The sequence below is a fragment of the Plodia interpunctella genome, chromosome 27 (genome assembly GCF_027563975.2).
Source record: "Plodia interpunctella isolate USDA-ARS_2022_Savannah chromosome 27, ilPloInte3.2, whole genome shotgun sequence".
NCBI lineage: Eukaryota > Metazoa > Arthropoda > Insecta > Lepidoptera > Pyralidae > Plodia > Plodia interpunctella.
In genome coordinates this window covers 335,149-353,977 of record NC_071320.1, presented here as the reverse complement: position 1 = coordinate 353,977, position 18,829 = coordinate 335,149, and the positions used below count along the sequence as shown (strand labels likewise).

Here is an 18,829-nt window from a genome sequence, read left to right as displayed (position 1 = left end):
AAATATTATGTCAGTCAAGCATGCGTCAATCACTAGTGTCGTTTGAGAATCATTGCGAAGCTTTTGTCTGCGACTGCGTTGTTGAAATCGTGATTTTTTGCATTAAGAAACGCAGCGAGATAATTAGTGCAATCGTTTTTACTTACAAATTATAAATAATCCATAGAAATGGCAGACAAAAAAGGTATTTATACGCTTCTTTTAATATTTTCTTTGTTCATTCTCTCGAGTTATGTTGACATGTGTAACGTTATTGTAAGGCCTTGGATTTTAAAGATTTTACTTATTTAGTGTATTTTCCAAGAAAAAGAGACTGTCTTTATTCGAAAAATTATCTATCAAGGTGCATTATGCTTGCTGGGTGGATAAATAACAGGGCGAATATTGAGGATCGATAGAGAATGATTATTCCAAGATGGACGGCTTTGTGGGAACAAGCCTTTGGTTAGGCGAGATTATTATTGTTCTAAATTTAGCTAACATTAACCATCTATTAGAATTTTTTTTTCCCGGTGCGATAACCTCGTTAATATTATGGTTAAACCCCATATTTCGGCCAAAATTCCTGTTGTGGTCACTAAAATTATGACTACCTAATGTGGTAATCACTTTGAAAGACAGCTAATGTTATCGATTCCTAGATTTTCAAAAGATTATTTCCAATTTCTTTTGGACATAACCTTACATCATTAGAGTAAATAGGTCACCTATTTTCAGTAATTTAAATTGATTTATAACACAGGCTATCACCTGCATTTAGCAGTAGTATAGTAAGTACCTACATCTGTCATAATTCTATGAAGATTAGGTTCCTCTATAGGTAATAAAGCTAAAAAGGCCAGATTGCTGCCTCGAGTCTTGGGTTCAATCCAGTTAGGTCAAGATAGAAAATGATCTGTTTCTAAACGACCTGGGTCTTGGAAGTAATTCTATTATGTCATAAAAAATGCGAAACTTTTGCTCTGACGCTCGATGGCTGAGAAAGTCACAAGGAAAAAACTCAGTTGAGTGAGAGATTGTATATGTCATAAAATATATTATAATGACTAACAGTTTTGCTCAGTTTAAGCTGAGTAACAGAAGGCTATTGCTATATATCACAAGTGCCTAGTCTTTAGGGTGTTTAAACAATACTCTTGATAGCTTGAAGCCTGCGATATGTTAAGAGGAGAAAATTATATATCTGTAGGACATCCAGCCAGCGTTTTACTGACAACACATTGTTATGCAACCTTGACGTTACACATGTCAAGTGCGCTATACAAAATTAAAATTTCCAAAGAATGAGTCAGGCCGGTGAGAAAAATTAGATATATATCACCAGAACTGGCTTTAGAACACATAAGACTTGAATCAGTTGAAAATCTTATGTATAAATATTAAAAAAAAAAAACTAATCTCTGGAAGAGATCTGTGTTTCATTTATTTTTGTGTGTTCTGTTAATTTTGTTATCATTGTGGTGACAATTTTGATAATTATGATATATCTACTCAATTTATTTGATTACTTCAAAAGACAATATTTATTTTTATTAATTTTATATTGGAATCTAACACAGATCTATTCTGAAAAGAATATTTTCAAATTTTACATTAAGTTGGTCACCATACTTCGTGCTATGTGACTTTTGTGTACTTTTATAGCGGGTCTAAAAGAACTTTATGATAATAAAAAGTTTCCCACACCCCTCCCGATCCCAGCGACCGCCTCCCCTCTTCAGGAGCCGCCGGGCCGCCAGCGGGGCCGTTCGGCAGTCGACTAATATACCATGTAACGAATCAAATAGAATTTTTCTTTCTTTATTTTTTTCTTTTTGGAAACATAGTTAAAGAGAGAATAATATATGATATGTGCGTATCGAAGTGTGGACGATCGTATGTCTTATTGATTTATTGTAACCCTAATGTGGAGGTTTGATTGCTCAAAACTTGATTTTTAAACTTTACTTAAAGTTCCTCTTAATTAAAAAAAAAATTACAACATTTGAAATTCGTTTACTTTATTGTGACATATAATAGGGTGACCATGATTTTTTTATTTATACATTATAATAATTTGAGCCATCAACCCACAGTTGTTTTCTTGACCTGTCTGACTAGTGAATATGTCTGTTATACTAAAATAAATAATTGATCTCTGAAGTTTTATAAACAATTTTTGTACACTTTTCTGAGAGGACTTGAGTATTGTCATGAAAGCTAAGTTGTTGGCTGTACAGTAGATGTTTTTGCTTGGATTTGTATAGTGTAATGTTTTAAGTCTTCTTTGAAAAATTATCTTGCAAATCATATTTTCAACATAATCACTAGTTTGACATTTAGTTAACACTCAAAAAAATAAGTTGTCTAAGATCAAGTGTTTTGTCTATTTCTATTTTTAAATAATATTTCATATAAAATAGTAATGGAATAGACAGGACTCATGTTATATAATAATTCAATTGGTGTTTTTTATGCTAAAGTTCTTTTTCTTTTTCAATAAACATTTAGTTCACAGCTTATTTTTTTAAATTGATTTTAACACATTATTTTTAAGGCAATAATAATGACTAAGAAATTGTAATGGAAATAAAGTGATTCAAAATTAGTCATTATTATGTATTATTCTGCTAGTATTTATTGCACCTTAAACATAAAGGCCGAATAATATTATCAGTGGTACTTAATTTATTTTATTTAAAAAATACAAAATGATTTCAGATTTGGTCTATGTGTTTAATCCCTGTTGCAAATTTTTTGCAAAAGGGTAATGTTTATGTTTGAGTTTCTTTTGTTTTCTTACAGAAATTAAGCTAACTTATTAGAATATAAATTTTACTAGAAAAAAATAGGTCTGAGTGTAAAGAAACATAATTTTTTGCTGTACTTATTCAGTTTAAAAATTAAAAGGTTTCATTCACAATCTTTTTTAAAAGTATTTTTTATATAATCTATTATTTTCTAGTCCAGGTTGGGGTTTTAATATTTATTTGAAATTCCAATCACACGCACAAAATAATGTTAGTTTTATATTTTGTGCTACATTTGAGAAGTAATTTTTGATTTTGCAAATACAAAAAAATATTCATCAAAAATTACATCTCATATATTATTAAGATTGTGTTTGTGTTTAATACTAACATAATAGAATAATAAAAACAAAACACATTTTTTCCCAAATATTACTGTTTTGTTTTTAGAAAATGCTCAAAGAAATACTTAGTTTTTTGTTTCTTGGGGCATATAACATGTAAGGTGATGGTAAGGCACTAGTAAGAGCATCTTCATGTGCCGAAGCAGTTGTTTGTTTATCTACACAAAATAATGTTTAAGAATAATTTAACAATAAGCTTGTGAATTTCTTGAAATATTGAAAAATACACAAGTTTAAAAGACAACTCTTTCAATTCTCCAGTTAACTGTAATTAATACAAGACCAGTTGTTATTTATACAAAGTTATTGTTTAATATATTATAGATATGGCTTTTTGATTTTGAAATTGCTTTTTCATAACAGACAATGCGAAAAAACGGGTCAATTTATTTAACAAAAAAGGTCAAAAATACAAACTAAAAAGTTTATGAATATATGTTCTATTAATACATTGTCAATCTATATTTAGTGTATACGAATAGAAAGGGTTGTAAAAATATGTGGATTGAGTCCAAATGTTAACAGGAATGATAAAATGTTAGTGCGTGTGTGACTAGTTGTAAGGCGACGGGTAAAGATTATCACTTACTATAAAAAAAAAAGTGTACACATGACTAATTGATGTAATTATTTAAAAAAGAACACGTTTCGCGATCAATTGTAATTGTAAAGTGATGATCTTAAATCGTTCAGTTGTCTTTGCCATTGTCCTTGGCATAGACAATGATTGCATGCAAATAATGCTTTACTTGAAGGACAGGGAAGTATGGCAGTGTTAAGGTTTTATTCAAGCATTTAGCATTTAATTCCGATTAAACTCACACTTTTTCACAGTTTCTAGGTCCCACAGATTTCGAATTTCTCCCATTTTTTCTTTTTATACTCGGTTTGGTCTTCTAAGTGTCTTTTACAGGGATCCTGAATTACGGAGATTTTTTTTTATAGCAAATTGAACTTTTAAAGTATTGATTGGTTGTAAAGGACAAAAAATACAGCAAATCTTTACTATGCTTGCCGCAATACAATATTTATGATAAGCTTTACTATATAACTTTAATATACAGGTTGAAAAACGTGCCATGGAGTTTTTGTCATGGCGCATTTTTGGTAGTTTAATAAGTTAGTGTTTAATGTTTTTGGAAGAGGGAGTTACCAGGATTTTTGTGGATTCAAAAGGTTTTTTTGTTCATATGAAATTTTGCTGTTTAGAGCAGCCGTTTTCTTTTGCAGGCATGACGTCATTTTCTCTCGTCTCGAGCTATCTTTTCTTTAGGTTTTAGTTTAAATAGTTTACCGGCATGTTAATATTATTTATTTGCTCTTAAATAATTTGATTGTGTTGTCCCTGCATGTTTCTGTGTCCTTCAACGCACTCATCATAGTTTTTTTTATTGCTTCCTTGCATAGCTTTTTAGAAACAGCAAAATAATATGAAAATATGTAGAGTTATTTGTCTTCGACAAGAAATCTTGGTACACTTATAGATAGTTATTTGAATAGTATTATATAATGTTATTTTCAAGGAATGTTCACCAAATGTATACACGTCTCTGGTCGTCATTTGATGACCTTGTTTATGACTCTGAACTTATGGATTTTATAGTTTATTTAAAGTTTTATTAATTTCATTTCGTGTTTCTTACACATGTTTATAACATAATAATAAAGAAAATAAGATAAAACACAAAAATTACACTTAATACAAACACTTAAGTTCACGGTTGGTATAAATAATAATTAATGTCTTTCTAAAGGTCCTTAATCGTGTGATTGTTTTTGTTATTTAAGACTGACAATGGTCACCCTCGCTTGTTAGCACTGCACTTGGCCACTTCGAGCCTAAGCTAGTGTGACCATTCGGAATGCATTGTACATAACGTTTGGTAGGCACAGCAGACATGATTCGTTGAATTAACCTACCAAATCTTTGTTTCGTTCGTCCCTTTTATTTTAAAGGTTCGAACATATGCCTTTCACGAGTTTTTTTTAAAGATTTTTTCAAAGGTGTAACTCGTGATGGGCGTTTATGTAACGCGTTGTATGGGCATCGCTTGTCGTTAACACAGACGTCAGTGAAACACTGAGTGGACGAAAATAGAATAAATAATAAATATTTTAAAAAACAAACCGGAATATAATAGAAAGCATCTATGGAAATATTAGTTAATATTTAATTTAAAATGTCGTTTTTCGTTCACATTACGTCAGTTCGAAAAGTGTCGTCATGGTTTTTATTGATTCGTATTTTCTTGCCACATTTTTGTGTAACGAATACATAAATTTAAAATTTAAAAAATGTCCCAATTTTTCACAAAACCATAGCGACACTAGTTCGTGGCGACTTCACCGCTGCGTCAAGCGTGAATGCTCGGGCTTGGGTTGTGGTCAGCCCTCACGACTAAAACGCGCGTCGACATGAAAAAAGTTGAATAAAAAATGTGACAATTAATAGAGATTTTGCGTAGATAGTGCTGCTACATCGAATTGGCTACAACTTCATTTCTAAGGTTTGCTTTACCGCAATTATAAACATCAGGTGATAATTCCTGATTTGGTAGAAAGTAGCCAGTAGTTTAATGTGTAAATTTTGATATAACCATAAATCTGTTTTAATGTTTAAGCGATAAAACAAAGCTTTATAATACGATCATTAAAGGAACTACTTGTCTCGACTCTTTTATTAAAATAGTAGTATCAAAAATCCGTTACAAAACGTATTTTGTAGTTTTGTAATTAGATAAATTATACTCCGATTTACATAATTAATTCATACCTAACATACGTTTGGTTGATTTTTGAACGATTCCGGATGGAACATTTAAATTTCAAAATATTTTTTTGTATCATGTAGCAAAAATGTAAATAATATATGACAGCTGTGTTTTTTTTTTAAATTATTTTTTTTATAAAGTAGTAATCTTTATAAAAAATCAGAAAAAATAACTTCTCTGGCTCAGTGACACCCAATTGGATCTTGGCCTCCGAAACAAGAGAGCTTTCTATGAAGCTTGTTTATTATTTGTTTCTTCTATTTTTTTTTTACAATGTGGATATTTTACAAAAAAAAAAACAATAATTTCCGTAAAGGAAAATTTAAAGTCTAAAAAAAGACTGATAAACTTAAAAAAAAGTTTATTGACAGATATTTCCAAATTACGTTTGTAACGATCGATGTGTCTAAGAAACAATAATAAAAATAGACAGAAGCGGTTCCTTGATGAGACAGTGGCACTATCTCCGAATGTCGATGCGTCAGGTCGAGGGCGGAGGTCCCAACTATTCGGTTGTCAAACAAGGAGGTTGTTGCAGTGACGCCTCCTCTCGGCGCGTACCCTCAGCCGCAGCCGCCGCAAGGCCCGTTCTTGCCGGCGCCGCCTCACCAAGCCGCACCGCAATACGGAGGTATTCATTCACGAACAACTTTTACGTTGTGTTTGAAATTCATTATAATTAAATCATATATATATGTTACTGTAAAAGCCCGTATATAGGTAAATCTTAGGTTTTTTCAGAAAATCTTAGGATTTACCGGCATGGGTTGGTAAATGTAAGGATTTATAAATAATTGACGATTTTTTCGCGCTTTTGCCATTAGAATTTAGTATATGCTAGGTGCAAAGTTATACCTTACCTTTAAAATACTTCTTAAATGGTAAAAAAATAACGTAAAAGTAAAATTATTTTCTCAACATTTACCGTGCCTTTGATGTAAATCTTAAGATTTACCAAGTGAATGGTGGTAAAAGTTAAAATCGCAAAATTGTTCGGACTTTTACCATTAAGAGTTGGTAAACCTTAGGTTTTACTGGAATATCTAAGGATTTACCGTAGTTCTTGCTTTTACAGTAACATATACACAAATAACAATTTCAATTTACAAAATATTCAATAAAACATAATTGATTAATAAACTTCAATATAAAATGGAATTAAAATACAATTTCAATTTACAAAATGTCATGTCAAAAAAAAAAAAGTAAAACCATAAAAGAACTTCAGTATAAAATGCATAGTCAAACCGCCACTATACCAGCGTTTTCTCGAAGACAGAATCCCGTTGACAGATATTAAGACTTGTAAAAATAGAAAAGCAATAGTATATCCTATAGCAATCCTATAGTAATCTTGGATAATGCACCTTTCTGATGGTGAAATAATTTTTGAAATCGGTTCCATAGTTTCAGATTTTACCCGCCTCAAACATACAAACTCACAATCGCTTACCCCTTTATAATAATAGTATAGATTTGAATAGTTTACCCGTGGAACGTCACATATCAGTTTCAAATTCATTTCCGAAATCATGTAAAATATTTTTTCTGTGACACATTCATTAGTAATCCTCAGCAGGGACCGGACAAGCCGTTCGTTTGCTTAATCCTTTGAAAAGCTTTCCCATACTCTTGTGTAACCTGTTCAATGGCTAACCCAATCCAATCACTATCCCATATGGTGAGGCTAACCCTTTCAAAGGATTTCCCATATGATGTGGCTAACTCTTTCGAAGGGGTAACCCGTTCGTTATAGCGCTTACCCTGTTTGGCTTTCCCCTTAAATGCCTGCGGGGGGAGAGGGGTGTAGTTTTCATCACACCCTGCTCCTGTGTAAATTTTCGTAGCTCCGTGTGTGAAGAGCCTAAAAGACACGAAACGACACATTGAATCGTGCTAATAATAACGCACCGCTTTACCGCACGCGCTTAGTAGGTATTTGTTGTGCATTGCAATTTATTCAAATTAAGACCGTATGGCCTGAGCTTAAAGCATAAATTAGCCAGCTATCTGAACGGGTAACCCCAAAGAAAGGGTTTTGTAGTCGTTGATATAGCGCTTACCAAAGCAAGTTGAACGGGTTACAGCACCGAACGGCTTTCGATAGCAAACCCATTCCAAAAACCCCTTCAAAACCCGTGAAAGGGATAGCGGTCCGGTCCCTGGAATCCTTAGCACGGATATACATAGGACCCCGAAGCATGCGCACACAAGTAATACATTATTTCCCGCACAGTAGCGGGCGGGTCTCCCTACGGGGTGACGTTCGGGGGCGCTGGCGCGGGCGCGGGGGGCGTGTACGCGCCCCCGCCCTACGATCAGCTGCAGCACCACCAGGCGATACCGGCGCTTAGTCAACAGCTACCTGTAAGGACTCTTGTACAAGTTATTATACGTATATCTAGCTGGTACTTGGTGCAAAGGTCGCCCGCATGAGTATAGAGTTTTATATATATATATATAACCTATATGACTGACAGACAACGCACAGCCCAAACTACTAGGCGTAGGAAGCTGAAATTTGGCGTGTACGTTCCTAGGACAGTGTAGGGGAGCACTAAGAAGGAATTTCCTGAAATTCCCACGGGAAACGGATTTTTTCTCACATACGAAGTTGTGGGCAAAGTTAGTCTTAGCTAAACTTACAAAGCTAGTCTAACTATATAAAAAAAATCAAAATTCTGTATTCAACTTAGGATGACATCACTTTTTTAAATAAAACGTAAGTCTACCGCCGACTTCCACGGCGCAGGTGAAGAAGCGGCGCAACAAACTTCACTCCCTTTTCTACAAGACGTCAATTGACAAATGTGGACTCTCATGTACGTCAGCCGCCGAACAGCCGCTCGCATTGTCGTGTTCCGGTTTGTGGGCGAGAGAGGCGTGTGGTCACAGGGTACTGTGGCTACAGATCCTAGGACACAGAGTAGGCAACGCGCGTGTGACACCGCTGGCGTTGCAGGCGTTGATAGTTTGTGGCAACCACTTGATATGAGGTGGGCTTGTTCTTCTTTTAGATTGTATTTAGTCGGCCGGGACGACTAAAACTTTGTCGTCCTAGCCGACTAAATTTTAGTCGTTTAATTTGCACTGCACGGACGTGACTTTTTTGATCACACGTTGATCGAATCAAGATGACGACAATAAAAGCTTGTGTCAAAATGTTTTTAGTTACTATGATGTCTCTCAGATGTACAGCCCAGCGGCGGCGATGTACGCGGCGGCGGCCGGCTACCCAGGCTACATCGGGTACCCGGTGCAGTACTACCCGTACTACCCCACTGTGCAGCCCTCCATACAGCCGCTAAGGCCCACCATTATGATACCTGTGAGTACATACATACATACAGCGCAATAAAGAGATGACAAAAAATGGGATTCTCCGTAGCTGTGACATTTTTAACGTGAAATGCTGAAGTATGGCAACGATTTTGTATGGATGAATTTTTAGTTCCACTTTAATATAAATATTAAATAAATCTTTGAATTTTGATTATTCGTCTGCGATTTTACAACCGGTTTGGCTGACATCAACCCTCTTTGTGAATGCGGTTGTTGCCTATCAGCTGCCAAGGCTATGTGCCCCTTCACAACATCCTTGGGAGGATATGGTCATAATATTTCTGTGTAAAATTCCCTATTATATGTATATTAAAAAAAATATAATTTATTTCGTAAACATGTGTACATGTGTAGTATTGAAGCTGAACTAGTTTGATTATAGTTCAGTTTCAATATTTTTGTTATTGCGAAAAATTACAAAATTTATGTTCAAATGTTGGACTTGATGTTGGCAGTCAACCATTAGATCAAACAGAGATGCGAGAGCGAAGTGGTACAAAAAAGAGCATCTAAAAAAATCTACTCGATATGTGATAGATCAATCATATTTACAAGATTGTTCTAGACAGTTCTAGACGACAATATCTAACCAATGTCAGTAATAAACATACGCAACGAACTACGAGATATTTGTGAAAAAATGGTCGTGATGTAAACACAAGGCCTCCCCGCAGCAGAACGGTTTCGAGGCTGGCTCCCGGTTCGAGGGGCTTGCGCAGACGCTGCTGCCCCCCGCGCCCCCTGGTGTGCCGCCGTCCCCCGCGCACCTCGCCCATCTCCAGCCGCACCAAGTTTTGTGAGTCACATTACGAAAACACATGCTATAGTCATATAGTCACATTACGAAAGCACATAGTCGCATTTTGAAACAAAAATAAGTAATTGTGAACAAAAAACAACTTTATCGAAGGCGGGGTATTTCTTTATGAATAAATTACTTTGATACAACGCAGCTCAATGGTTAATTACACTTGACGTGCCAATGTGGCTTTAAAACAATAAAATACTTATTTTTCTTTTATTATTTATTAGTTATTTTTCTCTCCGCCAATTATTGTCTCTCTTACTCGTATCTGAGCGTATTCCCGGTTGTTACCTCAGCCGTTGAGCGTCGGAGTTCAGGTTTCGCTTTCCTACTTTTTCGTCACCACTTTGCACGGTTGTCGGCGTGCCTAGTTGTCAGACCAATTATTGTTAGTATAATATATAGAGTATTTGTTTAAATACTATACAAAACTTTATAGTGAAAAATAAATATAAAATTTCGCCCATCCTATTTGACATTTAATTCTTTGGAATGAAGGTAACACAATCTATTTATGCATAACATCTATTTGTTTGTACTATGTTTAAAGTGAATAAACATTTTATTCATTCAATAATATCCTGTATATTGACCAAAATATCGTTTCGAGTGAAATAAAATTAAAATTAACAATAAATAGAGTTAATAAAAGTAGTTGAAATTATATATCAATTTTCTTTTATACTATTAAGCAGGCAAATAGGCATGCGGCACAGGCATGATGGTAAGTGGTCACCACAGCCTAACAACGCTTGCAACACCAGGGTTGTCACACGCACGTTGCCTACTTTTTGGCCGTGGATCTTTTGCCACAAAGTTATTTTGTTAACAAAGTTATTTTTTCCCGCAGGTGGCGTTAAACCAACGGGTCTATTCGCAACCGACGGCCGCCATTCAGTAAGTCGCAGACAGACTTCTATCTATAAGGAATCTGTATTAGCACTCGATATTAAATCAACTATTTATTTTACATTATATTCTCCTTGACTGATCAAAAGTGTAAATTTCTGAAACTATTTCTTACTCAATGTTGATTGATTTTGAGGTAAATATCGTATTTTATCTGTTTAAAAATAATTGATAATTTAGTCGGCTCGGCAGACTAGTTTCAGTTAATAAGGATGCATTCAATATAAAATTTCTTCTCAATGCAATCAATTTTGTCTGATAATGTTACACAGTTTTAGGTGTGAGTGTTGTGATCAAATTTATATTAGTCGGCCGTGATGACTATAGATAATTCCAAAGGACTTCTGTCCCTGTTACTACACAAATTAATATGAAGCTTATTGTAGCAAACTAACAGATTGTAAGTATGTCGCAAAAAATCTTTTAATAAGTGAAGTTAGTCCGTCAAGTAAGCATATAAAACTATGTATTTCGAATGATACACCATATCAAGATTATTTTTCTGATATTTCGGTGAGAAAAACGATTATTTGTAACAAAAAACTTATTTTATTAATAAGCGTTACTGTTATAGTTTTCGTCAAACTTAAAATTTAAAAAATAATCTAAATATCTAGATTACGTAAGCCATAAAGCTCTCGAATATGAACAAAGACAGTAACACAGTAATATACTTGAAAATATACAATTATCTTCAAGTATTATCTTGATTCATTAATATATGCAACCTATATCTTAAAATTTTGAACATATAGGGGCCATAGAATTCATTTGATTACTACGAACACCGAAATCATTATAAAAAATCAAGAATTCGTAAAAGAAAGTCTTAAAATATAATTTATTATAATGATTTATCCCTCGAATCACACTTCAATGTGTATTACTTGTTGGTACTGTGTTAATTTAGGATACAAAATAATAAGAAGGTCGGTCCGTCGGTATTTTTATCTTAGTCCGATTTGAAAATGACTGTGATGTCTTGTGGGATTTGGTCTTACGGCATATGGATTTATTCACTCGTTATTTGTTTACATAGTTCTTATAAGGCTGATGTAACTTAAAGAACAGTAAATGGCCAGCCATTCTTAGTTTTAAAAACAAATTGAAACCCCCAAACGAGGTATCAAATATTATAAAGCTTTAAATATGTTAACAAACACAAACAGCAAAAAAAAAAATGAAATGCGTAAACAAAGTTGAGAACGAAGTTGATTTAATAATTACCACTACTTTACCACGAATATGATTCATTTATATCAATATGTCTGATTAAAAAAATGTAACGTCCAATGTCGGATTTGATCAAATCTCACGCAGCGCTGAAACCCAGTGCTTGCTATTGGTTTAAATATTCCCTAAAAATATTTGTGTCAAATAGTTCCTAAACCGTGGACAAATATTAATTACAACTTGTAATTTGTTTACAAGTGAAAAATATAACTTTATTGTGGCGATTTTTTTCTATATGTATTATTACGCTCAAAATTGTTTAACTACTGGTTATTTATCGCAGTTTATTCAATAGTTGATGGTAAGCAAGCACTGGTGGTCACTGCACGGTACGTCGCCGCGAGCGGTCGCCTCAACGCTATAGTATTATAGAGGGTGTGTACGATTAGAGTTTAAAAACGCTATGCTGAGCTGTACTGAGAAACTTTGATAGAAGTGGCTGGGATTCTGTTAATCCGGACTTGAGTTTATATTGGGCATATAACCTTGCTAGTTTAAGAGCTTTTCAATAGCAATTTAATTTTATTTTTATAAAACATTAAAAACCTTGCTTATGCATTTGGCATTTAAAACTCATGCTATGTTTTCTTTTTCAATATTTATCACTTCTAACGTTATTGCCACTTGTCCCATGGGACTACTGGGACGATATCCCATTATGGGACAAACTCAATGGGATTCGTGTGATAGACGGGTTATTTCAAGTAGAAACTACAAAATAAAGTTAGGAAAGAATTCGATTTTTAAATTGAAAACGTTTTATTGCCCTTAAAATTAAATTATTATAAATATAGAGCCAGTTTCTTAAGAAGTAAAAGCAGACATGAAGGAAAAAAATATTTAAAAGCAAAAAAAAGTACGGCTGGTAGAGACAGCGCAGCATAGCGAATAGTAATTAAAAATATATAAAGGTTGTGCGAGTGCATGTCGCGAGTATATGTATATTAGGGATGAATGTGCTAAAGAAGGTTACCGTAACCAAGGATGAAGATTTAAAGATAAAAGTCGTTATTTCAACAATGAAATTACTTTTTACAACATATCTCAATGAATTTTTCAACTCTATATAAGAATATTAACAAAAATATAATGTCATCATTGGTTACCGAAACTCGGGCATATACGTTAAATACGGTGTTGCCTTTTCAAAATTAGTCAGAAATAACGAAGTTCCAAAAAAGAAGAAGAATTATAGCAACAAAAGTTGCGATGAACTCGGCCATACGAGAATCGTTTTTTTTTACAATTAGAATGGAATGGAAGATATAATTTTCATGAAATGTGAGAGACAACTTTATCGAGGAATCTCAGCTGATCGATTCAGCAACATGCCTTTTATTTATTTTTTTAGATCGTGATTTATAGATTTTTTTGCTTTTAGGGGACTTTCTTTTTAAAGCGACGAATGAAATTTCCCTTTGTTTGTGATTTATTTTCATTAATTTAAAAATGTTCTCATAGAAATTTATTTTTAGTCAGTGTTGCCGACCAAATGAAATACTAGTCGGCCGTGCCAACTTCTGTCTCATCGTAAGAAGATGTAATAGACATAGAAGACGTTTATTTGTATTACCACAGACACTAAAAACTATAACACTAAAAAAAAATAAGTTGAATCATACGAATTAATTTTTATTATACTATAGAAAATATATATCTTTTATTTTTATAATAAATAATAAAATATCTTATATAAATATCGTCTGTGATCTGAAAAAGCATAATTGTAAAAAATGTTTTTTTGAACAAAATGTTACATTAAAATCTTTTTTGACAATTGTAAATTAAAATCTCAAAGAAAGTCCCCTAATAAAAGTAATTTTTTTTTGCAAAATAGTTAAATCAGATCGCAGTGACATGTTACTTTCTTAATTATAAGAAGCATTAAATATTTTTCAAACGACAAAATACTTTATCATATAAAACTCCATATATTATAACAAATTGAGATATAATGAATAGCTACTAGTGGCCCGTCCCGGCTTCGCTCGCGTAAAATCATAATAAATTATACGCCTAACCTTAATCAGGAATCACTCTGTCTATTAAAAAGATCTGCAACAAAATCCGTTGCGTAGTTTTCAAGATCTAAGCATACATAGAGACAGACAGCGGGAAGCTACTTTTATTTATACCTAGTAATGAGGTCTGTATTAAAATATTTACCTATACACCATAAATTTTTAATTATGCCAAAAAAAAAATTAAAGACCCTATTAATACATGTGAGTGATCAAAATTTAATATTATCGTTTATCACCAAAGTTATTGAGGTTTGCGTTTATTGCAAAATATCAATGAATTTATGGACGTAGTTTGAAACTCTAATGATTCCAATTTATAGTTTATCGTGTTCTCTCGCTCTCGCGTGCAATGACCCCGGCGTAGGCAAAAAATAAATAAATAAAAAAGAATTGGCAGAATTTATCAATGAAAATCGACTTTGTGTGAACCGCTGCGCTGAGCCTAGCTTTACTATGAAGCGTAGTGTCAGGTGGCGCACTCAAGTATTATAACCAATTATTATAGATTTTTTTGGATAAATTTTGACTATGCACATATTATCAGTAATAGGTCCTGATAGCAACATTTTTATTTTTTGGCATAATCAAAAACGTATGCTGTACAACTCATTGTACTTCAATTTGCAAATTAAGACTTATAATAAGCGAATATTTATGTTAATAAAAAACTAGTATAGCGGCACCGCTGCCGGATCTGTTCGCCTGATGGGCTAATGTATTGTAGTGTTCTACACTGTGAGTTTGGATCGTTTTCGAAAATATGTCACTCTCTCTCTCTCTCTCTCTCTCTCTCTCTCTCTCTCTCTCTCTCTCTCTCTCTCTCTCTCTCTCTCTCTCTCTCTCTCTCTCTCTCTCTCTCTCTCTCTCTCTCTCTCTCTCTCGCTCGAGAAACTCACCCTAATGAATATTGTTTATTGAATTGTACCATACACAGTAATAAATTTTATTATCCTATTTTATAAATAAGTACCGGTACAATGTTAGTTTTATAAATGTTTAATTTTAAAAAAAATGTCTGACACTAAATGTAACGCTGCACGCCGCGTTCGAACGCTCGTGAAATTCACCCTCCGTTTTTATCTTACGAGTCTTATGTAAATGTGTTAAACATTATTTTCATGATTTCATAGCAATGTAAATTGTATTGCGAAATTATTTTCGCGGTTAATAAATGTTTTACTTTAACAATGTATGGGTTTGAACTATATATTTGATTTATTTTCAACAAAATTCAGCAATTCTGTACTGTGATGATTGTTTACATGTTAGGACTCGTGAGGAAAAACAGCGTGTAGCCTTGTTTCTTCTGTTGCTGCGGCTGTGATGCCCAAGACCTGGGTCTTATAAAATTGACATTTGAGCCTGTCCACTTGACGTCAAACCTCATTGGGAATACTGTTGAAGATCGGCTGTCAAAGCTTCTTATCCCCTAGTCGCCTCATACGATATCCACGCGAGTATATGTCCAGGCAATTATGAGCAATAACAAAATGCAATTTTTACGGCCGGTTTCACCATTCCGAAAAAACATTATGTAATCTGTCAGATAAAATAACTGCCAGCCTGAATCTGTTCGATATGTTGTCAGGCTACGAGATACTTTATCAACAAGCGCTGAAACATGAAACGGTCGTGAGTGACATATTTTTCGAAAAATAAAGGATTTTGGAACAAAAATGTGTGGAACCCTTATGAGCGTATCAAAACTCATTATATTAGTCGATTTTGATATTATCATTTTGACTACAGTCTATTTCTAAACCGAATGAAAAAACGGTCGATGACCCCGAATCGCTTTCCCTCTTTCGCTCGTACGAAAGTCGCTAAGGTAAAATCAAAATCGCCTATGTTTTGTACTAGTGTATAACTGAAACGTTTTTATTATTATTATTATTGCATTTTTGTTGGAAGATCATGTTGTTGAGGGTTGAAAATGAATGATAAAGCGAATAATATTCATGCGTGTGACTGTAGTTTGAAATTAAACTATTATGAGTGACCAATGACGTCCAACTTCGTCAAGTCGCACTTGTTGACAAAATTTTTACTATTGAGATTTACAATGTTTTAAAATAAGTTCTGGCTAAACTCTGTTTCAAGCGAAACCAAGCCTTATTGCTATCGCATACAACTGTATAAATCATTTAAGATCAATGTACTCTTTTCTCATGTACCACAAAAACAGACTGTTAGTAAGAATTTAAAACATGTTGGAACTTGAGGCAAGAGCGCATGCTTTTGTCAACGTTGTTTTTTTAATTTTATGGCTCCACAGTTTAGCCTAATGATAATTTTGCCTAAACTATAGTCACATGCATCTCGTATCATCCCACTAGTTGAAGGGACCATAGAACGAAGGGCTAAAGGTATTGAATTCGCCGCTAGGGGCGCTGGTGTCGACAAAGGTCCAAAGACAGATTTGATGTTTATATGTCAATGAGTGCACGTGCTTTTTTAAATGACAGTCATAATGACAGGACCTAATTCGATCAGTGGCGCCATCTAGCGAATAATCCATTATAATTTGACGAATCTTGCCAAAAGTATTAATGAAAAAAACTACGTCTAGGTTGGAATGTCGCACACCACAATCACGTGTTTAGCCACGGTCTACGACGAAGGTTTTTTTGAAAACATTCAACAAACACATACACAAAACATTGTTTCTGAAGGTAAAGTGCTGTAAAGTTTCTCTAGCAAAACAAATGGCATAATGATGAAGTAACTTGGTTGGCCCGCACGCCCCATTTGGTGTTTGTATTTTCCACCAGGCATGGGAAGCAAATACATTGTTGATGCAAGCAAAAAAAAATGTGTAATGAATCAACATTTTATTTGTAGACGATTTTGTTGAATGTTGACATGTTTTTGTTGACTGTGGAGGGCGATAACACGCGTTTGAATGTTATAGTTGCGCCATCTCAACTAGATTAGCTACAACGTTCATTTTGTTAGTAACAAGTAATAATAATTATATTTTGTCTTTTTCTAATGGAACCACATACATAAATTGTTAACTTTATTATTGTATGGCCTATTTTGTTTACTTTGTATATATAGATGTGGAATTTTATTCATAAAAAGTGTAGCTTCAAGTTGAAAAATGTTTTCGTCTCAACAAACTAACTGTTTTTTATTTTTGGTTCTATAGAAACAACAGTACAGAAATTGTTATTATACATAATATTAACGTTAAAAACTGGGGTTAATTAAATATACCTTGATTAGAAAAATAAAATATTTTGCTGTCTACTTTAATACTAATACATAAGTACATATATTCAAATAGTCTTATTCATAAAAGGTTTAAAACCCGTATTATGTAAAATATGTTTTTCAACACCCTTGCTTGAAATAATGGTATGTTTTAATCGAAGTTTTATAATAATTACATACTCGGCTTTACTACAGCGCTCTGCTTCGCATCGCGCGAAAATCTCGTCCCGTGTGTGCCAATATTTGCACGCTTGTATCATAATTGTCACCTGTTATGATCAATCAAACAAACGGAGACAAAATTTTAGATAAATGATATTTTACAAAAATAAATTAGGAGTGAGTTGCACCAGATAACTTTAACCTGCGCGCTGCCGACGTTTAGACACAATGGCGTATTTTGCACTTTTCTGCACAGGTTAATGTAAACGTCAAAGTTTGGTGCAACCCACTCTAGGTTTTCATATAGGTAGTAAATTTTGTTTATGAATAAGACAGTTAAAGATTGGAAGGTATTTCATTATTCTGGTCTGTGGCAATGCCGTTATAGAAGTCCACATGTCAACAACCCTAGTTTTTAGAGTTCGTGCCGAGAAGTCCCGGGCAATATGTGTTCACTATCGGACCAGCCACGTTGTCGACAGCGACTGCAGCGCCACGCACAGAGACTTTCGAGGCGAGAACTCTAGCCTTATGTATAGTTATATTATTGTTCTGTCATAATATTGATATATGCCGCGTAATAATATTTAAAAAATACAAAATTGGCACGAAATATTAAACTAAACAATTATAAAAGTCATCCCGAATAGTACCCGGTGCAGAAGAGCCCTTTACGCTCGACTTTATTTGAACCAGAAGGTCTACCACGAAACATACAAATACATGGCATGTTACATCCTCATGTTGTCTTTTTCCCAAATCGTATATGCATTATGTTAAAAAAAAACGCAATGACTGACGTGCTACGTGTTTTATATTTCTTAGTAGACCCCCAATTACTATAGAATATATTCCATAAGAATTATCCAAAGTCCACTGATTCTGAAGCGAAAACTGTACCTGTTTTAATTAAACATTATATTCAAAACAACTTTAACTCAGTTTAGTTGAATTATGTTTTGTTCCTATCCCTCTTCTCAATGTTTGAACTTGAAAGAACGAGACAAAACATATTTGGACTGAAATATAACTAAGTATGAAGATTTAAATCTATCATGTACCAGGAATTCATAAAAGAAGTGTACCCTTTTTACGCATCATAGTATGAGGCCTTCAGGGTCGTAAGTGTAAGTGGGTTTGCTCAACAGTGTACTGTGAATGAGTCGAGTGCAATATATAGCATAATTATTATTTTGTTTCCAATAAAATTATTAAAATCGATGCCTTTGTTTTT

At 33.8% G+C, this 18,829-nt stretch overlaps 1 protein-coding gene across 2 annotated transcripts; it reads left to right on the top strand.

Moving 5' to 3' along the window:
• The first annotated feature begins 42 nt into the window (after window positions 1-42).
• Window positions 43-18,816, top strand: LOC128681375 (DAZ-associated protein 2-like). Of its 2 annotated transcripts, none has more exons than XM_053765203.1 (6): window positions 43-184; window positions 6,443-6,535; window positions 8,141-8,271; window positions 9,095-9,232; window positions 9,924-10,042; window positions 10,902-18,816. In XM_053765203.1, exons 1-6 carry the CDS (start codon window positions 169-171, stop codon window positions 10,909-10,911), a joined length of 507 nt encoding a protein of 168 aa, XP_053621178.1. In that variant the 5' UTR covers window positions 43-168; the 3' UTR covers window positions 10,912-18,816. The 2 variants fall into 2 exon arrangements, with proteins under 2 accessions (XP_053621178.1, XP_053621176.1); XM_053765201.1 differs by having other exon boundaries at window positions 9,921-10,042.
• Window positions 18,817-18,829: the final 13 nt, after the last annotated feature.